At 43.9% G+C, this 19,905-nt stretch overlaps 1 protein-coding gene across 1 annotated transcript; it reads left to right on the forward strand.

Annotated features, from left to right (window-relative positions):
* Positions 1–92: 92 nt before the first annotated feature.
* Positions 93–14,273, forward strand: ogfod3 (2-oxoglutarate and iron dependent oxygenase domain containing 3). The gene is made up of 9 exons (XM_071907913.2): positions 93–246; positions 573–799; positions 1,710–1,785; positions 1,921–1,963; positions 3,215–3,279; positions 3,847–3,903; positions 4,831–4,984; positions 7,842–7,965; positions 13,161–14,273. The coding sequence occupies exons 1-9, from the start codon at positions 107–109 to the stop codon at positions 13,310–13,312; spliced, it is 1,038 nt and encodes a 345-aa protein (XP_071764014.1). The 5' UTR covers positions 93–106; the 3' UTR covers positions 13,313–14,273.
* The last annotated feature ends 5,632 nt before the right edge of the window (positions 14,274–19,905 follow it).

A 19,905-nucleotide genomic window follows, 5' to 3' on the forward strand; every position in this document is an offset into this window, starting at 1 on the left:
GCCCAATGAAAACACTGGCTTCTCTTCCGAAGAGCCAATCAGACGTGCCGTTACGCGTCCACCAGGAAGTCACCAGAGTGGTACCAAGCTGCTGCTGGGATGGTACATGGTTTTGTGTAGACAGGAATCACTTTTTATCATTTTTTGTGTGTGTTTTCTAAATGCCCCGTGGGTCGAAATGACAGTGCAGCGACGAGGGAATACGAAGGTTTCGGATGCAAACGGAATAGAGAAGAAAATCAAAAGGTAAGTGAATAAAATAATGCTGGACTCTTGTGTGAAGCTGGGCAGGGTGAATGGGGAGAGTGGGATGTAGTGGAGGGAAAACCCAACTAAACTGTATTTGTAGAATATATGAGCTTACCCGCCGTTTTGTTTATACTATGACCTAAATTCATGGTATGCATCCTAGTAATTAGTATCAAATTGATCTAAGTTGTATGAGGATGGAATGTTTTATTGAAAATGTGTTTATCTTGGTGCTTGTTTGCCTTATGATGAGGTCATAGTTTACCTCCAGACCACAAACACCCAACATTTGACCCCTCTGACCTGTGTTCTGTCCTCCTCAGGGGCAACGCCCTGCGCCAGGCCTCCGCATGGAGGGGGTCCCGAGGGCCCCTGGTTTTGCTGCTGGGCGCCGTGGCGCTGTGTGGGGCGGCTGCCTGGCTGTACGTCACCACGCGGGACAGCGAGATCACAGAAACACTGGCCAGCCAGGGCGAGCTGGTCTCCCCCCAGCCCCGGGTCTACACCGTCCGGTGCTCCGAGGACTACGAGAACTACAAGCGCTACCCGGGTGAGGCCGCCTCTGCTGTGTAAACATGACTCAGATGAGATAAAGCCAAGGCCCACTTGATAAATAACCTTCTAATCCAGTCGTACCACTCCTGCTCTTGGATCTGATTCAGCCTATCAATAGCAGTGAGTCGCTTCATATGAAATTATAGCTATCCAGTCCAAAAACGTCACTTCTTGAAGGTGAAAACTGTAATGCAGCAACACTGCTTATCCAGGCAATCTAAGTAGAAGTCAACTACAAAGCTGACTGTCATTCCTGTGCATAGTGTGCTCTCTAGTGGTGAAAAGCAGCAAAAGTAACTTGGTTTCCACAGCTTTCTGCATGGCTTTCAGGATGAAACTTCAACTCATGTCATAAAGCTAAAGAGCTCTCAGCAAGTGTAAATGTAGTTAATTGGAAATTTTTATGTTGCATCATATTGGAACCAAAGTGCTCTGATTCTCTCAACTCCAAACCCAACTTATTGGTTGGCATACACTGCAGAAACATCCAAGAATATTGGATAAACCTCTCCGGTCTGCCTGGCATCTTGTGAAGGAAGAGATTTTAAAACAAAAACTTTGAGGCTAAACTTGGCAGATGCTGAAGCTGAAGTTGAGAAAGCAAACGTATCTTATTAAACGCGGGCTGCTTGGAGCTCCGACTGTGCATCTCAAGTGTCTAAAGTCAACACAGTGGGGATTCAGGTTTAGAGCAATAAATTCTGATGGTCAGGAGGTTGGAGGGAAGCCCGGGAGTTTGTAGCAGCGATGGGCAGAAGTCCGACAAACTCCCTACCTTGGACTTCTTCTGCCACTTTCTCGCTCTCTCTTCTCTCTTGCTTCGGGGCCACAAAAGCCTCCAAAGCCAGTAGAGGATATTGCATCAATATACACTGTACATGTCTCTCTCTCTCTCTCTCTCCCAGGATGCACTCCTCAGAAGTGCGGCCGCGCAGTCGCAGACAGTGTGGTGAGCAGGGAGGAAGCTCAGGTCCTCAGGAGGTAAACAACATCATACAAAGTACTGGCTGTCTCCCCTTCCCCTCCTTCCCAGTCCTATTTTTCCATTCCATGTGTTCCCTCTCTCCAGTATTGATGAGTTACTTGGAATACTTTCTGTCTCCGTTGCACACACAGGCTGGCGGAGAGGGGGCTGGCGCTGGCCGGCTCAGAGGGAGGAGTGAGTATATCCTCAAAAAAGCTTTAATATTGTTAGAATAATGGTACAATGCACGCACACTTCAGGCAGTGAGTCTCGAGTGGATCCGCTCTTCTTCGGGCAGCATGTATTGTATAGCTATATTCACTGTTCCATGGCCTATATATGCATTTTGATCTTGGTTACTGTTGCCTCTTTGGGAATCCTTTGCCCTTCTCCACACCTTTTACTGTTATGCTATTAATAAAGTATGTTATGTATCTCCCGCTTCCAAAGATTTTAGGGAATATGTGTGGGTAGAACACCCTTGTTGAAACAGACCAAACTGCCCCACTGACGATACTAAGATCAGACCGATATATGGGTTTGCCAATATACTGGAAAAATAGTGGCCTTTTATTCAGAATTGGTCAGTCAGTATTGTCCACATCTGATATGATGAATATAATTTAATTTGTATGATTATGGATTTCTTGTAAAATTGATCAATACTCCACTGGTTGTCTGTGGGAAGCTCTTAACCTGAATTGATACTAATATGAAATTTTGATTGGATTGGAAGTGTGCATATAGTCTTTGGTTTCAGTGGAGAGTTTTAGTGTCCCATGATGATCTAAATGCCGTTTCAGAGGCTTTTCCACCCTGCCAATAATACAAATCTGGGGCAAACACAGAATACTTGCAGTTTTTTGGGGATTTTATGGCATGAAAATTGTCAAATTCAAAGATTTTGCCCTTCAAAAATCCATATTGGCTGAACCCCAGATGCACTTTGCTCAATGTTATCCTGACTCCCCACTGTAAGTGCCTTTTCTTGGCACTAGAGGGCAGGCTGGTCCAGTAAGTGGAGTACTGGCTTGACGTCCCGCTCCAGCAGATAAAACGGGGTGTGATATTCTTGTCCAGGGGCGTCTGCATGACCCTGGCATGCCCTACCCCCTGCTCTCTAGCCCCAGTGGGCCTGCTCCACAGCCAATAAAGAAACAGTTTATGGAGTGTTAAGACACTTAACCAAAGGGAGGGGAAGCGACGGGGGAAAATGACTTATTTGCTGGCTTGTGAAAGACAGAAGAGTGTCCCAGGGCGGTGGACAGGCAATAACAAGTAAAGGGCAGAGCAAGCAGACCAAGACCGGCTACAGCCGAGTTGAACCAGGAAATGATGCTATTCACACGCACAGTGCCAGTGAAATGTATTGGAAAAGGGCATCAACAGCATTTATTTATTGAGCTGTGTTGACTGTCAAACTGATTTGACATTTGGCCCCTTCAGGCCTCCATACTGGACCTGCACTCCGGGGCGCTGTCGATGGGAAAGCAGTTTGTTAACATCTACAGGTGCGCAAGTACATTTTCTCTGTCCTTCTCTGTGTCCCCAGCACTCCTGTTTTTTTTTTTTGCCTTGTGTGCTTCCTCCATACGCAGTGTAACAGACAGAATATACAGAAATATATTCAACTTCGAATACAGTTTGTTCATCAATCTTACTGATGCCGGTGCTTGTGAGCTGTCATCTGCAGGTCCAGTCACCCATATGACTCTGATTCATCACTGTCAGTGGAACCCAGTTGTATTTGGATCGTCTGCTCCTCTCTCTCTCTCTCTCTCTCTCTCTCTCTCTCCCTCCCTCACTCCCCCCACTCCTCCGTCGGGGATTCCTCATGCGAAGCAGTCAGACGGTTCGGATGGCGGGGCGACACGCCCACCCGGGTGATCGTGCTCAGAATGCAAACGCATGCTAATATCTCCTCTGCTCTCTCCCCTCTGCTCTGTCTGCGTATGCCTCTGTGACCGTCCGTACGTGTCTGTCTGTTCACGTGTCTCCGATTGGCTTTTGCCCGTGTCTGTGTTGCATCTGTGTCTGTGATTGGCTGTCTGTGATTGTCTGTGACGGTGTGGCTCCAGGTACTTTGGGGATCAGATTGGCGATGTGTTCACCCACGAGGATTTCCAGCTTTACAGGTGACTAAGGAGCCTTCATTAAAAATCACCCACACATTTACTGTATAGAATAGCTTGGTTCCAAAATGAGATACCCACCATTTGAAAAAAAAGTGACACATACTCTTACAAATACCCCAAACGAATGATGGTACCTCTCGGATTCAAAAAGATAACAAGTAACAGCAGCACATAAAGGATAACTCTACTCATAAGGTCTTTTACAGTAAAGCTTATGATCCATCTGCCACCTTTATGGCACCATGAAAAAGCAACAAACCTGCCAGCAGGAACTGGAACGAGACATTTATACATGCATAGATAAATTATAATATATGACAAGAAGATGTAACTGATGCAATGTGATACTGACCTTTTACTGAAAATCATATATCAGCCATTTAGTGTGATCTAGCTCTGATATGATGGATATGATGCGGTTTGTTTGATTACATATTTATTGTAGAATTAAACCACACTGGTTGTCTATGGGAAGACCTTAACCTGAGTTTATTCTAATGCAACATTTTTGTTGGATTCCACATAAGTATGCATGAATATGATAATGATGATGAGTGTTTTAGTGTCCCATGGGCTTCTCCACCCTGCCAAGAATCAAATTTTACAGGGAAACACTGAATCCATCCATAATTTTTTGGAATTATTTGGCATGAAAATGGTTGTATTTAGGGATACTGAAAACTAAATAAATGAATAGCGGTTTCAGTCCAAAAGTATTTGTATTGGCATCAACCTTCAAAAACCCATATTAGCCGAACCATAGGTGAGACATCCTCTAGGCGAAAGTTGCCTGATGCATCACAGTAAATAAAAAATAAATCATCAACTCAATTCGTAGTTCCTTAACACATGAAATCACATTTCAGTCACTGCTGCGGTATGTGTGTGTCTGAATCTGACAGGTTGTGTGTGTTTTCCACCTCTCAGGGACGTGCGCAGCCGTATCCAGGCGCTGATTGCCGAGACGTTTGGTTTGGACCGGTCTCTGATGTACCTCACTAAGCCCACCTTCTTCTCCAGAATCAACAGCACCGCCGCCAAGACCCAGCACGACGAGTACTGGCACCCGCACATAGATAAGGTAACACACACACTCAAAAAAACACACAGAGCTATGATTCCTCTTACTTTGGATGCCATAGGTAAGACGTCATCCGCAGGAATCATCTCAGCATCTTTAAACTATTAAGCTGAAATCAATTTTACATGGTTTTCTAGATTCCAGATCTCTGAAAAAGTGGAAAGCACACACAGTTCTGGAGATTTAAGTCATAGTATTCCTGAGACTCCCACTCCAAAAATATACAGTACCCATATCCCCAGAAAACACCCCCTGGATTCTCTCACATTCACCTTTACCATCTCTGCCAGTTCCTATGGAGCCACTGCAGCTTTTACATCTTGTTGAACCTGGGAACAGCGTATATAAATTCTTCAATGGAGTGGTATTCCCCTCAAGGCGAGTTCGTAGACGCCGCTGTTCTCTTGTATAAACTGTTCACGTCTCACAGCGTTGTTCACTCCCCATAAATATTCATCGGCCGTGGCTTCTTTGTCGGCACTTTAATCTTCAGTCTTTTGCTTCATCATCCTAAGACATTTAAGATGTTTTGGGATCGAGAAGAATGTGAAACAAGATCTTGAGGCAAGTTTCAAACAAACGGGGTGTCTGTTTGGGGAAAAAGAAAAAAAAGCTTCAATACTTTACATCTATTCAGTAAAAAAGTAACTAAAGGAATTCAGGAGGGTGGGTTAGTCCAAAACTAAAGGGTATTCTACTGAATGGGACTTGCTTTGATGTTTTTTCTTATTGTCTTGCCAGCGGGCTGATAGACAAAATGAATCATTGCGTTTGACTCTGATGCATCGCATATTAAAATTGACATCTCTGTTCTGTCTCTCTTGTGGATCTTCTGAACTTTTTTAAAAGTCTTTTTTGAAAGAATTTCAAAACATAAGAGCTGGAGGCTTTATTTGTACATGGTGGGCATCACACATAAAACTGTTGAAGCATCTGTCTCAATATTGATCTGTTTTCCTTTCTTGTGTGTATGAGAGCGAGAGAGAGAGAGACAGAGGGAGAGATAGAGAGAGATAGAGAGAGAGAGAGAGAGACAAACAGTACATATTTGTTTTGCTTCTGGCATTTCTTGGAACATTGCTTGTTTGCGATTGCTTTGTCCTTTGTGTTCACAGCCATCTCATTCCTCGGCCATATTCATTTTCGTCACCATTCATTTCGTTCCTCTCCTCCTGCCCCTCGAGAGCTGGAGAAATTGAATCCAAAAGCACCCACTCTCCTCTCCATCTGTCTGCGCCGCCATTTTGGGGCTAATTGGCTAACCCGGCCCTCATTTAAATGTAAATGGCCTCTGACGTCTTTGGTGGTTAATTTTCTTCCCATCGATCATATTGCTGATACGGTGTCCTGGCACAGTTGCAGCGCGATATCAGAGAAGTGTCTTTTTCCTTCATTCACACCATGCAAATAATCTTGGCTACATAATGAAGCTGAATTTTAGATGTGGGGACTAATGTACAACTGCAGGACTTTCATTCATGACCTTGGCACGCCATTTTTGGAAATGTTCCCAGCGCAGCCTGCTTGCTTTTATGTTAATCTTTGCTGGAAAATAGCCTCTTGACTTGATCGATTTGGGTTTTCGCCCCTATTTGATTTTGATTTTATTTGGATCTCTTTTACCCCATTGGCTAATCATCCAAGAGTCCACATTAAAAACATTGGAGCACCTGAACATTTTAAAAAGGCAGCACATGAAGGTTATCATTGAGTGGGACTGAAAGAAAGTTCAAGTTTCTGGTTTTGCCTATCGGTCTGTTAGCCTAGCTAGATAACCGGCTCAAACTTTGGTTAAGACACAAATTAAAGTTACAGAATGCAACTTTTTTTGGAAGTCCTGTCCTCCTCCCCCTCAATTGGTCAAGTTCACACCCCAACACTTGTCACTAATCTTGATGAACTGTCTGACGAACACGTAAAAACGTATCAAACTAGCTAGCATCCTACCTGTGTAGCAGTATACAAGCTAGCTCTGCGTTGCCTCTTAGCCCTTTTGTCTCCTTCAGATGCCACCAGTGTGGAAAAACCAATGGTCTTGTCTGAAGCATGTTTAGCTTCTCTGTACTTTCTTTTCTTACTGCTTTCCGCCACTGTTCCCTGCGCTGTGGCCACTAGCCTCACTTTGATAGCCGCAACCCAGCTACTTATACGCTCCAAAACGTCCAAAACATCATTGAAAAGCCAATTTCAGGCAAACAGGGGATTTATGCATGAGCACACAGGCAGACATAGACTCATAATGTATACATACCAGATTTATTTTTTGTTATTTTAATGTGGGGAAAAGTTGCATATTGTAACTTTAACTCTAGAAATAAATCAGAGGAAACTTCTAGTGTCCTCTGATCTTGATTGGTTTGAAGTTGTTTTCAGCGATTCACCTCCCTCTCATCAATTCATCTTTGTCCACCTCTCTTTGAATTACGATCAAGCGAGAGCACTCCCGCTCTGCACTTTAGCTCTCATAGGCTTCACTCGAAAATTACTGTTAGACTCCTTGTCAAAAGACTGCCAATTCTGGTTTCCTGTCAGCTTGTCTGTTGGTGTTTGTCTTGACATATCGCCTAGGTCTGTCTCGGGCCGTCTTTGGTGTTTCATTTCTAAAGCTGCTTACGAGCCACATGACTGAGCTCATTGATTGGGTCTGAGCATCAGTCATCAGTATTGTTGTAATTTGTGCCGCATAAATAGTCCAGTAGCACAGACCATCCATTCTGAACGAAATCTCTCCCTAATTACAGAGTTCGCTCCCAATTTATGGCTATGTGGTTGAATTAATGATAGGGATGTAAAGAGGTCAAGTTTTTCTTCTTTCTCTCTCACTCTATCCCTGTCTTTGCCCCTCCCTCTCTCTCAGGTGACTTATGGCTCTTTTGACTACACCTCTCTCCTGTACCTATCGGACTATGGATCTGACTTCACCGGAGGAAGATTCATCTTCATGGACCAAAATGGCAACCGGACAGTGGAACCACGAGCAGGTAACTACCAACTACAAACCTAAAGCTGCATAACATAGGGGCGTATAGTTTCCATCATCTACATCAAGGATAATGATGTTTTACCTGCGGTGCGGCAGGATGTTGTCAATCCAGAGTATCAGCGGTAAAACCTGGCAACCAGCGGCTTCATCTGTATAAACGAATTAACCGAGACTTCAAGTAAGTGATGTAAAACAGATAAAGAGCTTTCACTAATGCGGCTGTACTTAAAATTTCAATTGCTATACTCAGCTGTATTATGGAATCCCGGAGCTGGTCTGAGCTCTATAAAGTGTGTTAATGTGGAGCAAAGTGGGCATAATCCACTGTAAGTGGGTAATCATCAGTACAGACCTTTCTGGCTGCACACTTAAGGTGCAGGTGGATTAGTCTTCCACTCCCATGTGGTACCTGTGGGTTAGATATAACAACATTTTGATATCTTGGGTAACACTGGTGGTTCTGCTTATATAGTGTGCCGGTTAATACAGTATGTAGCTGTACAGATTATAAAGGTAAGGCTTGGTAATTGGTAAGGCTTTGTGTAAATGGTTTATATCTTCATATGTCAAAATATTTCTTCAAAACCCATATGGTTAATATAAGCTATATCCCACTGGACATGGAATTTCTGGAATCTCGTGGAATTTTACAGGTGAATTCCACACAGGGAAAGTCAGGGAATTTGATCAATTCTCTGAGGAAGTCGGGGAATTTTATGAATGGGTCACTTTACAGGAATATGCCAGAATGTATTTTCCACCTTGTTTCACACATTTGTTGCATTAGATGGTGGTTTTCGGTTGTTGTTTTTTCCACAGCGAGGCCAGCTGTAGTGGAAACCAGACTGTTTACCCCTTTAGATTTAATTTCTGAGCCGAAAAACAACATTGACAAACCAGGAAGGAATAGAATTTCTAGGTCATGGACGCACTCTGGCTTACTTATGGAAAGTCATAGAAAAGTCAGGGAATTTTACATCAGGGCCATATGTATTATCTACTGATAAAGTCTCAGATCGTATTCCCCTGCTCTGCTCCCTGCTCGGCCTCTGCAGACCGCGTTGCTCCAGAATGAGGCTTTGTAAATCTGTTCAATATGGGACACCGCTTCTTTGTTACCTCTTCCTGACAGCATCGCTTCCCCTCGGTCATACCTGATAGCAATCCTCCTCCAGCTATCCCATCATCACTCTACCCTCTCCCTCTCCTTCACCTTGTCCCTTCTTTTTCTTTTTCCTCCCCCTCTCTTCCTTTGCTCCCTCACTTCCCTTTATCTCCCCCCATTGTCCATCATCTCCCGCCCGCTAACCTGAACTCTTCTGCTGCTTCTAATCAACTCGGGCTAAGCGGTCTGAACAGCGACCTGCTCCCTCCTCTTCTTTCCTCTCTTTCAGTTTTCCCCTTTTTTTCCCCCTTATCTTGCCACCGCTCCCTCTAACTCCTGACGTGCCGGTCGTAGACAAGCCTCTTACCCAGTCAGTGAGCAACGGTGAAGCATTCTGGGCCGCTGACAGTGTCCTATGATGCAGCTGTGAGGGACGCCGGCTGAAGGACATATGGTAATGGAGAGTGACTCCAGCCCGCCTGCTGCCTGGTCTCCTGTGATGAGCTTTCGCGTATCCCCCAGCCAACCCTGCATCACTGAAGTGAGAATCATCGCCACACAACAGATAGAATGGGGACAGCCTCATCTCCAACCTGACGCCAAGTGAAGCCAAGTGTCTCGAGGAAGGGGAAGAGAGAGAGAGAGAGGAAGAATGAAAAGTGACAAAGGAAGGGATGGGATGAGGGAGAAGTAGGACAACTGCTGGGTCTTTCTCGTCCTCCTTGATAGATCTCCGTCCCTCAGCGGAGTCAGAGCATGCTAGAGAATCTACATATGACAGATCCGTCAAAGCCGATGGTGAAACCGAACCGCCGTGATTACTGCTGTCACCGTGCTATTTTTTAAAGAGGTACATCAAGCAAGCGATGGAGCGAACAGCCATGCATAATGCATCAATAGCCAGGATCTGTTATTTTTATCTACTTAAATACGCACCCCACCTCACTGACCGACTCTTGGAGCGGCACACTGGGCGACTGACTGACAGGTTTTGACTCTGTTAGAATGCGACCCTCATATCTGGACAGATGATGAGTTCACACAGAGATAATCACGGCTCTTTGAGGCGACAGCGATGAATGAGGTGTAATTATAACGGCAGGAAGACAATCAGGCAGTTCAACGAAAACGAGTGGAGGATGAGGGGAAGGAGGATGACAAAGAGGTGTGCATGAGAGAGAGAGAGAGAGAGATATGAAAAAGTGAGGGAGCGATAGGGAGGGAGAGAGCGATGAGCATGGAGACGGCAAATGGCTGGGAGATAGATAAAGAGCAGATATGGCCAGTGCGATAGAGAGATGGCGCATGCAGCTGACAGAGGAAGATACAGTCAGTCTGCCAGTCAGGAGAGCTAATGGGGGTTAACCTTGGCGGCTTAGAGAACCGCAGGGGAATTAGCAGACCTCCAGCTGCACCGGTGCCTTAAAACCACCGGCCTGACCTTGGCAGCCGCTCTCCTGCAGACATACAGACGCTGAATGCAATGAGGTTATATCTTTATCTGATACTTGGCACTGGCGCTGGAACAGGAGGGGACTTTTGCCAGCCCCACTTTGGAGGCCTGGCCCCCGTTTTTAAGGTGCTGGGAAATGTGGTCTTAATTTGGAGAAACATTAGCACAAACAAAATCAGTGGTGTGAGATAGAGGCTACCATCGACAATCTTGCAAGCAATGTGAAGAATGGTTTTGAGTAGGAGACTTGATGAACTTTGGCTAGATATTTTATTGTCTAGTTATATCAGAACCACCATAGTTCACTAGAGTAGCCTCTTTAGCTTAAGCTTCAGCAGTGGTGTGTGTAGGACCCTACGCTTCTGTCTATGTTCCTCCAGATCTATCCAAAGTATTCAACCCCCCTTGTAATTCAACCCCACACCATCTACCTTGAACTTCCAACATCTGACGATTGGTTTTCTTCTGGACCAAAGAGACTCATCCAAGGCTCCTTAGTCCCCAAGGATCCTTTGTTGAGTCTCTTTGGTCCATCACACGCTCTGTTGGATTTATCTCCCAGTAATTAATTATGACTCTGTGGGAGGAATCTATACATCGACAGGTAGCCGTATCTATGTGTTGTGTGCCTTGTGACTCTGTCGGTGGTGTTTACAGGCAAGACGTTCTAGCAGTGAACCATGGTATTGGCATTGGGATGAGTCACACATTATACAGCATCTTGTTAGCACTGAACACTCATCTCCTTTACGCCCTATGAGGCCTCTGAAGTTAAAGACCTCATTAAATGCAAATCAGAGCTGCGTTCATGATCTAATAAACAAACAAATACACTCTGGAGTTGTGTGAGTTGAACAGCAGGAGTGGGCATTGAGTTGCAGTGCTAACCAATTGCTCAACGGCAGCAACAGTATTTAAGGACGTGGCAATAAATACAGAGGCGGTGGCAAAAATGATAGTTAAAGTGGTCTCCATCTTTGGTTTTAAGCGCTCATTGCTGTGGTGTTTCTGCACTGCTCTTCCCAGAGATCACCTGTCAGTCAAACAGTGTGTCCAGTACTGTGACGTCTTTTTCTGTTGATGCAGTTTGAGTTTCTGTAGGTAGCGCTCTTTTCTTTGTCTGTTCAGCCATGGTGGCTATCGCTGCTCATGCTAAGAAGAATGGAGTGAAATTGCATTTGACTGTTTCGAATGCATATTTCTCATAGGCCATGTTTGGTTTGTTGCTCAAAAAAAGTCATGCATCACTCATTACTTGTAACTCATTTCCAAAGTAATAAAATTACATTACTAGTACTCACTGGTAGCATTGATTCCTTTACTCATATTACTTTTCTGTTACACCTGTCGATTACATCTCGTCTTACCTTGAAAAACCCCCTTATGTTTAGGCACATCCTGTCCTGTCGTGTTTCACTTCATGGGGTCTTTAAGCCACAAAACTGGAGATGGTGCAAATTGAAGCCTAGCCAAAGGTGAAATAGCCCCGTCTAAACATACATGCGGCGACAATCGAAAATAAGTTGGTGCTCCAGACCGGCTCACTGGGTTGAATGCTAAAGAACTTCCATGGAAGTCTATTGATTCCCAGTTGGATAGGTCTCGGTCTATATCCCTCCTTTGTGTAGCCACTAAACCGCTCTGCTGAATGTACTGAATTTACTGGATCCTTCACAGTGAACATTGGGACTGTTTATATTGACAACTGCATGGGATTATTTTCAAAGTTCATTGTGCCGTTATCTAAAGCTGTGTGACCAATTCCGCCACTTGACAATGCCCTCCTTTTCTTTAACATGGGTAAAGCGGAACACCACATACTGTGCGTCGCCGCTCATTCACTCTTTTGTTTATGCATTTAATAATTCTCTCTCTTATATTTTCCCATTCTTTGGCTTTTTCAGAGTGTAAATTCCGTTACTTAACTGCTAGCGCTGATTTCCCCTGACATCCTCAGCTAATACCCTGCCAGGGGGATTTACCCTCACACACACACACACACACACATGCACACACACTACACAGATGCACACACAAATATAAGGCTTCAGCTTTCGCTGTAGGGAAGCAGAGCAAACAAATTGGGGCACACATAATTCTAGCTTTTTATTCATATTCATATAATGAGATAACCCCTTCAAAGTAGAAGAAATAAGTTTGGTAACAAAACAAGAGCCTCAAAACTTTTTTTTTTAATATAAATCTCTTCATTATGGGTTACGATTGCAGAGTAGCTATGTAAACAGTAATTCAAATGTCTGTCAGAGATGGAGCAGGTTGTGTTTAGAAAGACCCAGACTGGCTGGTAAAAGGCGATAGCTCATTAGCTGGTCCAGCCAAGCAAAGCCTCTGTTAAATGAATTGAAGTTGCCCTTAAGGAACCTCACCAAACTGTGTATCCAAGAAAAAGCATTTGTTTAAATTGAGACAATCAAAGCATCTCAGCGTTAGTCAAAACTAGCTGCTGAAACACAATCTCTCTCAGTCCTGTCCTCATTGCTGCTTCTCCACTTGACCTCAGAATGCTCTCCGTCGATCTTTCTAGCTTCTTTCCTTCCCTTTTTTTTTATAGCGTTCTGTCTATTACCCCCCTCTCTTTCCTAAAAAAAGTCTGCTTCTCCCTCTCCTCCTCCAGGACGGGTCTCCTTCTTCTCCTCCGGCTCGGAGAACCTGCACCGCGTGGAGCAGGTGACGTGGGGGACGCGCTACGCCATCACCGTGTCCTTCACCTGCGACCCGGCCCACGGCATCTCCGACCCCGCCCTGCCCGGGGGCGCCCACGGGTGACGGCGCCGCCCGCCGGTCCCGGGCAAGCCCTGCAAGACGGAGGGGGAGGGAGGGGAGGGGAGGGGAGGTGGAAAGGAGGAGGAGGAGGAGGAGAAGACGATTGTGAGCAATTGAAGTGAGGGCCAACACATTCCTTCACGGTCTTGATTCTGAATGGATTTGTTTTTATATGTATAGGTTTTATGAGCAGCAATGGTATCACTGCACAGTCAATATCTTTTCGTTTTTTTTTTCATTCTGCGGGTGCCTCTTCTCACTGATTGTGCCACAGCAAAGGGCCGCACACTCGCACCCTCTCTTTTGTAGAGGTGCTGTCCTATTTGTCAGCATTCCATGTATTGTGTTTTTCTCCCATTTTTGTACACCAATAGCTTTTTTATTGCACCTTTATAATCTCTAGCATCGGGTCGGTGTGGGTCTGCGCAGGTTTCCACAAGCTTTTTCTCCTTGATCTTTTGAGGATGGCGAAGCAGAAATTGCTTCTAGATAAAAAATTTAAAAAAATGGCTCGCAGGAGGCTGAAGTAAGATGAGTTATATTGTGTCTCCTTGTTTTTTTTTTTTAAGGAGAGCTGTCCATTCCCTCTTGAAAAAGACATAAATCTGGTGAATCACCTACTGTATCAGCCCTTCATCCCCAAATCCCCACTCAAACTGGCGCCCACGTGAGCACCCACGACCCAGGAGGTGTTTTCTTCTGAGAAGAACCCTCTCCTTGTCCAAGAGTGGTTGATCTCTCCAGTATGTTGCCATTTACCTGAATGAGGTCAGTGAGCGGTTTGAAATAAAATACAGAGAAGAGCAGAAAAGGCCTCGTCTTGTCTTCAAGAGTTCTGTTTTCTATTCTGTTACCGTTTTCTTAAACTCTTAAGTTATAGTTGCGTCCTCCGTTTTGCAAAAAGTACAGTACACTTCAATATCTGCATTCATATTGAATTTTCATTAAATCAACCAATATTATACCTGTGCTCGCCAATTTTTATTGCTGCTATAGTCTTATCTGCTTTCCCTTTGTGATCCAGACTCTTGTGGAATTGCTCGATTGATCAGACACAATAAGTTCTTCAAGACGTTATTGTGCCAGCCTTTCTTATTTTCTGCACAACTGGTCAGAACAAACCACTGTCTCCATTCTCAATTCTGCTTTAAAGATTTTGGGGGCTAGAATCAATCATGTTTTATGCATTGTATCTGCTAAGAAAACCCATCTCAGTCTTTTAGCATTTACCTCACAACAGGATTAAATATTCATGGCAGTTTCTTTGACAACTGCTGAGCATTTGATTACCTCAGCGGAATTTCTCATTTCTCACATTTTCTTTTGAGGGAGGTGGGGTCCAACATGTACAGAAATGACAGAAGTCAGTGTCAGCTTGGGTCCTGGCAATCAAAATAACGTTTTGTTTACTCCATTTGAATGGGAAGGATTTCATGACATGCAGCCTTTTTCCAGCGTTCATAACGAAACTCTGAACACTGAACTGCTTACACCGAGTCACAGGCAGCAGCACATGTGATTAGGTTCAGCTGTCCGTTTGTGTCGGTTTTCATCAGCTGCCACACACCAACCCAATGAGTTTGTTAGCTGCACTCAGGCTTTATTTATTTTGACTTCAATCACTTTGGCTCTTGGCTCCCAGAACTTGATTTGATTCTCATTTAGAGCCTCAGATGCGTCGTCCATATTGTTTCTGCAGGAAGATGCATCACAAAAATCAGTGAAGATGCAACTGAAAAATAAGTTAATTCCGAGAGTTTTATATGTCAAGATGGACAGCCTCCTGTTGCACTTGTGGTATTTCCTACACTTATTAAGTCTTACTGACTTGGACAAGGACGGCGAACAAAGCAGCTGCATAAAGGTTAGTGACTCCTGAAAATGAAATACACATCCAGTGTGAACACACTGACAGCTACTGTGCCTCGACAGCAGCACAGTATTGCTCTTCTCAGCTCCCAGGAGGTCTATTATCATTTTCATTAAGTGTGAAGAGTGGGGTAGCAGTAGGCCTACATGTGGAGGAGGGCAGCGTGGGAGGGGTGGCAGGGTGTGAAATGAAGACGGAGGTGGAGATGAAATAAAACGGCAACAGAATTTATAGGTTCAGGGCTTTACATTGGTCACAGTGTTTCACACCTGTCGTGTTATGTTGCGGCACATATTTCAAAGTTTTGCATCTGTTGAGATACGGAGAAGAAACACAAAGCCTTTTGTAATGTCTGTGATCTCAGTCAATGGAAAAGCAGGGAAATTTGACCTTTCTTTTTTTAACACTCTTCAGTAAACGCTTAGATCAAGAAAGAGGATTCTTCAAAGGTCAAAACTTCAAAGTACATGCATTACACCACCCATACCAATCAACATTATTATAATTTCTGTTTCTTTGATGGATCAAGCTCTAAAGACAGTTTTCATAATTTTTCCTCTCGTAACTTCATAGAATCTGTCAGTTTTGCTGAACGCTGTATTCTACATAGTGTCAGTTAAAGAATTTCCTTGCCGAAATCAATCTCACGAGGGACTCTCGCAGTTCTTTAAAGTGAATGGAAAGTGAAATGTTGAGACAGCACCCGTTTCTGCTTAATTGCTTTAACGTGACCTCCCCTATTAAAAAAACCCATAAACCATGAACCTCTTACTGCCACTGATTCCACATCCATGTACGTCAGGACGACATTCTGGAGCAGCCGGTGTAATCTGAGCTTTCATTGGCTGGTAAAATCCTGTCCTGGGTGTACAGTGAAGTCAGTGTGCTTGCCTTGAATTGCTTTAAAGAGGCTATACAGTATTATTACAGCACCCTCGCCTGCCATAATAAACACAGACAAGGATATCAATTAGGCCTTTCCTAGGGTAATTTGAACAAACGATGGAGTCATAGGATAATGTGAGACTTGCAATAGGCTCTATCATGATCTGGCCTGTGTAATTAATTTTACTGTGTGACTAATTGCCACCACTATTGTCACTAGTCTGCGCCAAGTGGCCCTCTTCGATACAGCCGTCCACAGGCCCAGTGGTGCCACAGATTTCACTGACTGACTAATCCCCATTTAATGAAACTCATGTTAGTGTCTGCCACTATAAACAACCCTCAGACAACTGTAAACCACTGGACCAGACCGCTTGATGTTGGCCCAGTTCCATTCCGACTGTTCGGCTCCTTTGCCACACTCCCCTCTCTCTTCCTGTGTTCACTAATCTCAAAGGATTAGGTGAGTTGAAGGAAAAGCGGTCGCTGCAGCAGCTTCCCCGACTAAAACCCTCCTGGTGCGGCTTTGCCTTTCTCGCCAGAAGCGTCAATGGCCAAGTAAAGGGCGGGAGGCTTAGGATCGAGGTTTACAGACTGCAGTTGTCTCACAAATAAGTAGAACCTGGAGGCGCTCAACTCAACTGCAAAAAGAGGAGTGAAGTGCAAAAAATGCAAAAAGAGGAGTGAAGTGCTGAGGCTCAATCAATAGTAGAAATATGCAGTGTTGGGGAAGCTAATTTGAAAGCATAGCTTTGCAAGCTACCAATTACTTCACACTGGAAGTAGTTGAACTAAAGCAAAGCTACCCTAGGGAGAAATCTAGTTTGGTTAACTAAAGCTACTTAGAAAAAGTAGTTCAAACTACTTTGTAAAAAACTTATCTAAACTTCGCTAAATTGGCTAGCAAAGTCAATGTTAATACACTCACCTTTATATGTGTTCTTAGATTTGTGTTTGACATCTTTGCAGTAGAGAGTGTATTTACTCTCGGCTTGCATAGCTCACAAGTAAAAACATAGGTTTTGTCGGTGGAGCTAGTCAGTGTCATGTATTTGCTTAAGTATGGCCATGGTGATTCTTCCTCAGGCTGAGATTCGGGAGGTTTATCCATGATGAGTAATGACGCTGTCGCTGTGTGAGCACTGAGCAACGCCCGCCCTTTTGCACATGCACTACACAAAGGTGGTGGTGGCTGCCTGATGAATGCATTGCCTGCCCTGGGCATGCCTTTACAGCGGTCAGAATGAAAGAAAAAGGGGGCGGGGCTGGTCAAAGGGGGTTCAATTACAGTAATGGTAAAATAAAAATAAAAAATCATTTCTTTCCTTTTATGACCCAAAATTGTTTGTAGTTTGTAGTTTCAGTAGTTAACTACACAAAAAATGGCAAAAAAGTTATTTAACTACTTGAATCACTATGCAAATATGAATGTAGTTGAACTACCAGCAAGCTACTGCAAAATGTAGTTAAACTACTAGTTTAATTACATGTAGTTCACTACTCCCCAACACTGGAAATATGAAGGAATAGTCAGCACTGGTATACCAAACACTTAACTTCTTCTCAGTATGCATTCTTGTCGTAATATCTTCTTGACGTAATATCTAACAACAGCTGGGAACATGAACAGCTGTCTGTCTCTGTTGATTGCGCACAACCTCAAGAACAAAGCCCGTCTCAAACTGGAGGACGCTTCTCTATGCTCGCATTCTTGAGAAGTTCGTTCTCTGCAAGACAACGTAGGAAGAACTTTATCCACAAGGTCACACAACTATCGACTTTGATTTGATATCCAATGGAACGACCGACTGTTCTTCAAGTCATAACCTCAAACCCCCACTCAGGCCGTTATCATACAGCTCAAGGGCAGGATCACCAGTAACACCAAGTTCGTTATATGCCTCTCGAAATGTCCTTGTGGGTTGGTTTGTGTTGGTAAACCAGGATCTGAGAGCACAATAGTCCTTGCTGTAAGGATGAAAAGTCTCCAGTTGCCAGACATTTCAGTTTGATGAAACACAATGTATACATGTGAACATTTCAAGGCATTGTTGGTAAAAAACCCCATCCAGAGAGGTGACAGAGCCAACCTTTAATTAGGAGCTGAGACTAAATAGATCAATGTGTTGGACACAGTTGAGATGGATTTGACTTGTTTCTTGTGAAGCGAGGTAAGACATGTATCTGGACATCCAGTGGTGTTTCTTTTGGGTACTGGGGTGGAATTTTGATTTGAACTGTACCTTTCTGTATATCTAGACACTCTTGTGGATTTCTTCTGGGGCTCTTGATTGGACTGTGTCCGACTGTCCGTTCGTCTGATGTGATCTCTCAGACCACACTGGTCTGATTTTGACGGAATTTGGAAGGATGACACATTTTGGCACTGTGTTCTGGGGCCAGTTGCATAAAGATAGACCTAGTCTTAGACTTAAATGTGACCTTAAGTCAAACTTGCTATAGACACTTATATTTACCTGTTCCTACAACTTCTTGATTGTTATAGATCTCTAATGTGTTGTTTCTGTCTCATTCTCTTTTTCAGGTCTTTCCAAAAAACAGAGATTTGCTGTCTTTTATGAAACAGCTTCAGTATTTAAACTTCCCACTCACAGTTAGGCCGACTCGTTGCCATAACAACAAAGTTCTTAACTCAAGATTAGCCAGGGGGAAGGTGGCTATCTTTCCTACCTCAAAATAAGTCAGTCGTAATATTTAAGTAACAGACAGTCTTAATTAACCTAGTCCAACCTGAGAATCTGAGAATCCAACAGAAGACCAGTCTAAGGCTTAGACTAGTCTTAAACTAGCTTTATGCAACTGGCCACTGGTGTTTAAAAAGATTAAACTGATTGGACTGATGGGGACAAGACAATTAAAGGTCACAATTTCTAACTGTGAAAGGCTCGAACTCCTATACCGGTAAGTCCAATTGACAGCAAACTTGCTCCACACATCCAGTTATCCTTACAAATTGCACTGATTGACCTGATGGGGATGCTATACTTAAAGATTGACTGGCTCCGTATCTCAACAGATGCAAAGATTGAAACTTTGAAAGCCCATAACTGCGACGCCACCAGTTCAATTTTGATGAAACTTGGAGGGATAGATCTTGTTGCTGATTGGCCCAAGGGGGGCCAATCATGGGGGACGTCATGTTTACTGTTGCCTTGTTTGTTTTAATATGTTTAGATGTTTTCAGATCTTTATTTTCAGTTTGGGGTTATGACTTGAAGAACAGTCTGTAGTCGGTCCTTGAGGCTACTCCTATCCTCAATCACCACCTGTTACAAATATTGGCTCCATCAGTTTGTTTGCTATTGCTAATAAAGGCTGCGTAGCTAAAATCTGTTCATCATGGCTGCTAAATAAAGACATAATGAATTTTGGGAGAGTGCTGGCTATTTCATCACGGTAGTAATTACAGTAATTATTTCATACCTGTAATTTATCCTCAGGGAGCGCGGTATTACAGTGCAGCGAAAAAAAATAAAAATGCTTCCCTCCAGCTCGGGGCCTAAAGAGATTTCCTCTGCTGGGGAGAGAAACAAAATAATCGCTCCTAGATTTCCCAGGAAGCCTGAAAGTATGTGCGGTCATAAGCTGCTAAGTCCCTCAGAGACCAGATCATATCCAGGGTTTGCATGGTGGAAATTCTGCAAAGAGTTGTCAGCCGAGAGAGAGAGAGAGAGAGAGAGAGAGAGAGAGAGAGAGAGACCATTTTCTACATCTGTGCTGTGGCGATGTTTGAGACAGATCTTGAGCAGTACCCAGGGATTGGCCACAATGAATTTATGCATGAGTTTGTGACATCTGACAGATGCACACACTCACGAAC

The sequence above is a fragment of the Centroberyx gerrardi genome, chromosome 20 (assembly GCF_048128805.1).
Source record: "Centroberyx gerrardi isolate f3 chromosome 20, fCenGer3.hap1.cur.20231027, whole genome shotgun sequence".
Lineage (NCBI taxonomy): Eukaryota > Metazoa > Chordata > Actinopteri > Beryciformes > Berycidae > Centroberyx > Centroberyx gerrardi.

Coding starts and splice junctions, on each gene's coding strand:
- ogfod3 (XM_071907913.2), top strand. CDS start 107: ATGGTTTTGTGTAGACAGGAATCACTTTTTATCATTTTTTGTGTGTGT. Junction 247..572: donor ATAGAGAAGAAAATCAAAAG/GTAAGTGAATAA, acceptor TGTCCTCCTCAG/GGGCAACGCCCTGCGCCAGG. Junction 3,280..3,846: donor CAGTTTGTTAACATCTACAG/GTGCGCAAGTAC, acceptor GTGTGGCTCCAG/GTACTTTGGGGATCAGATTG.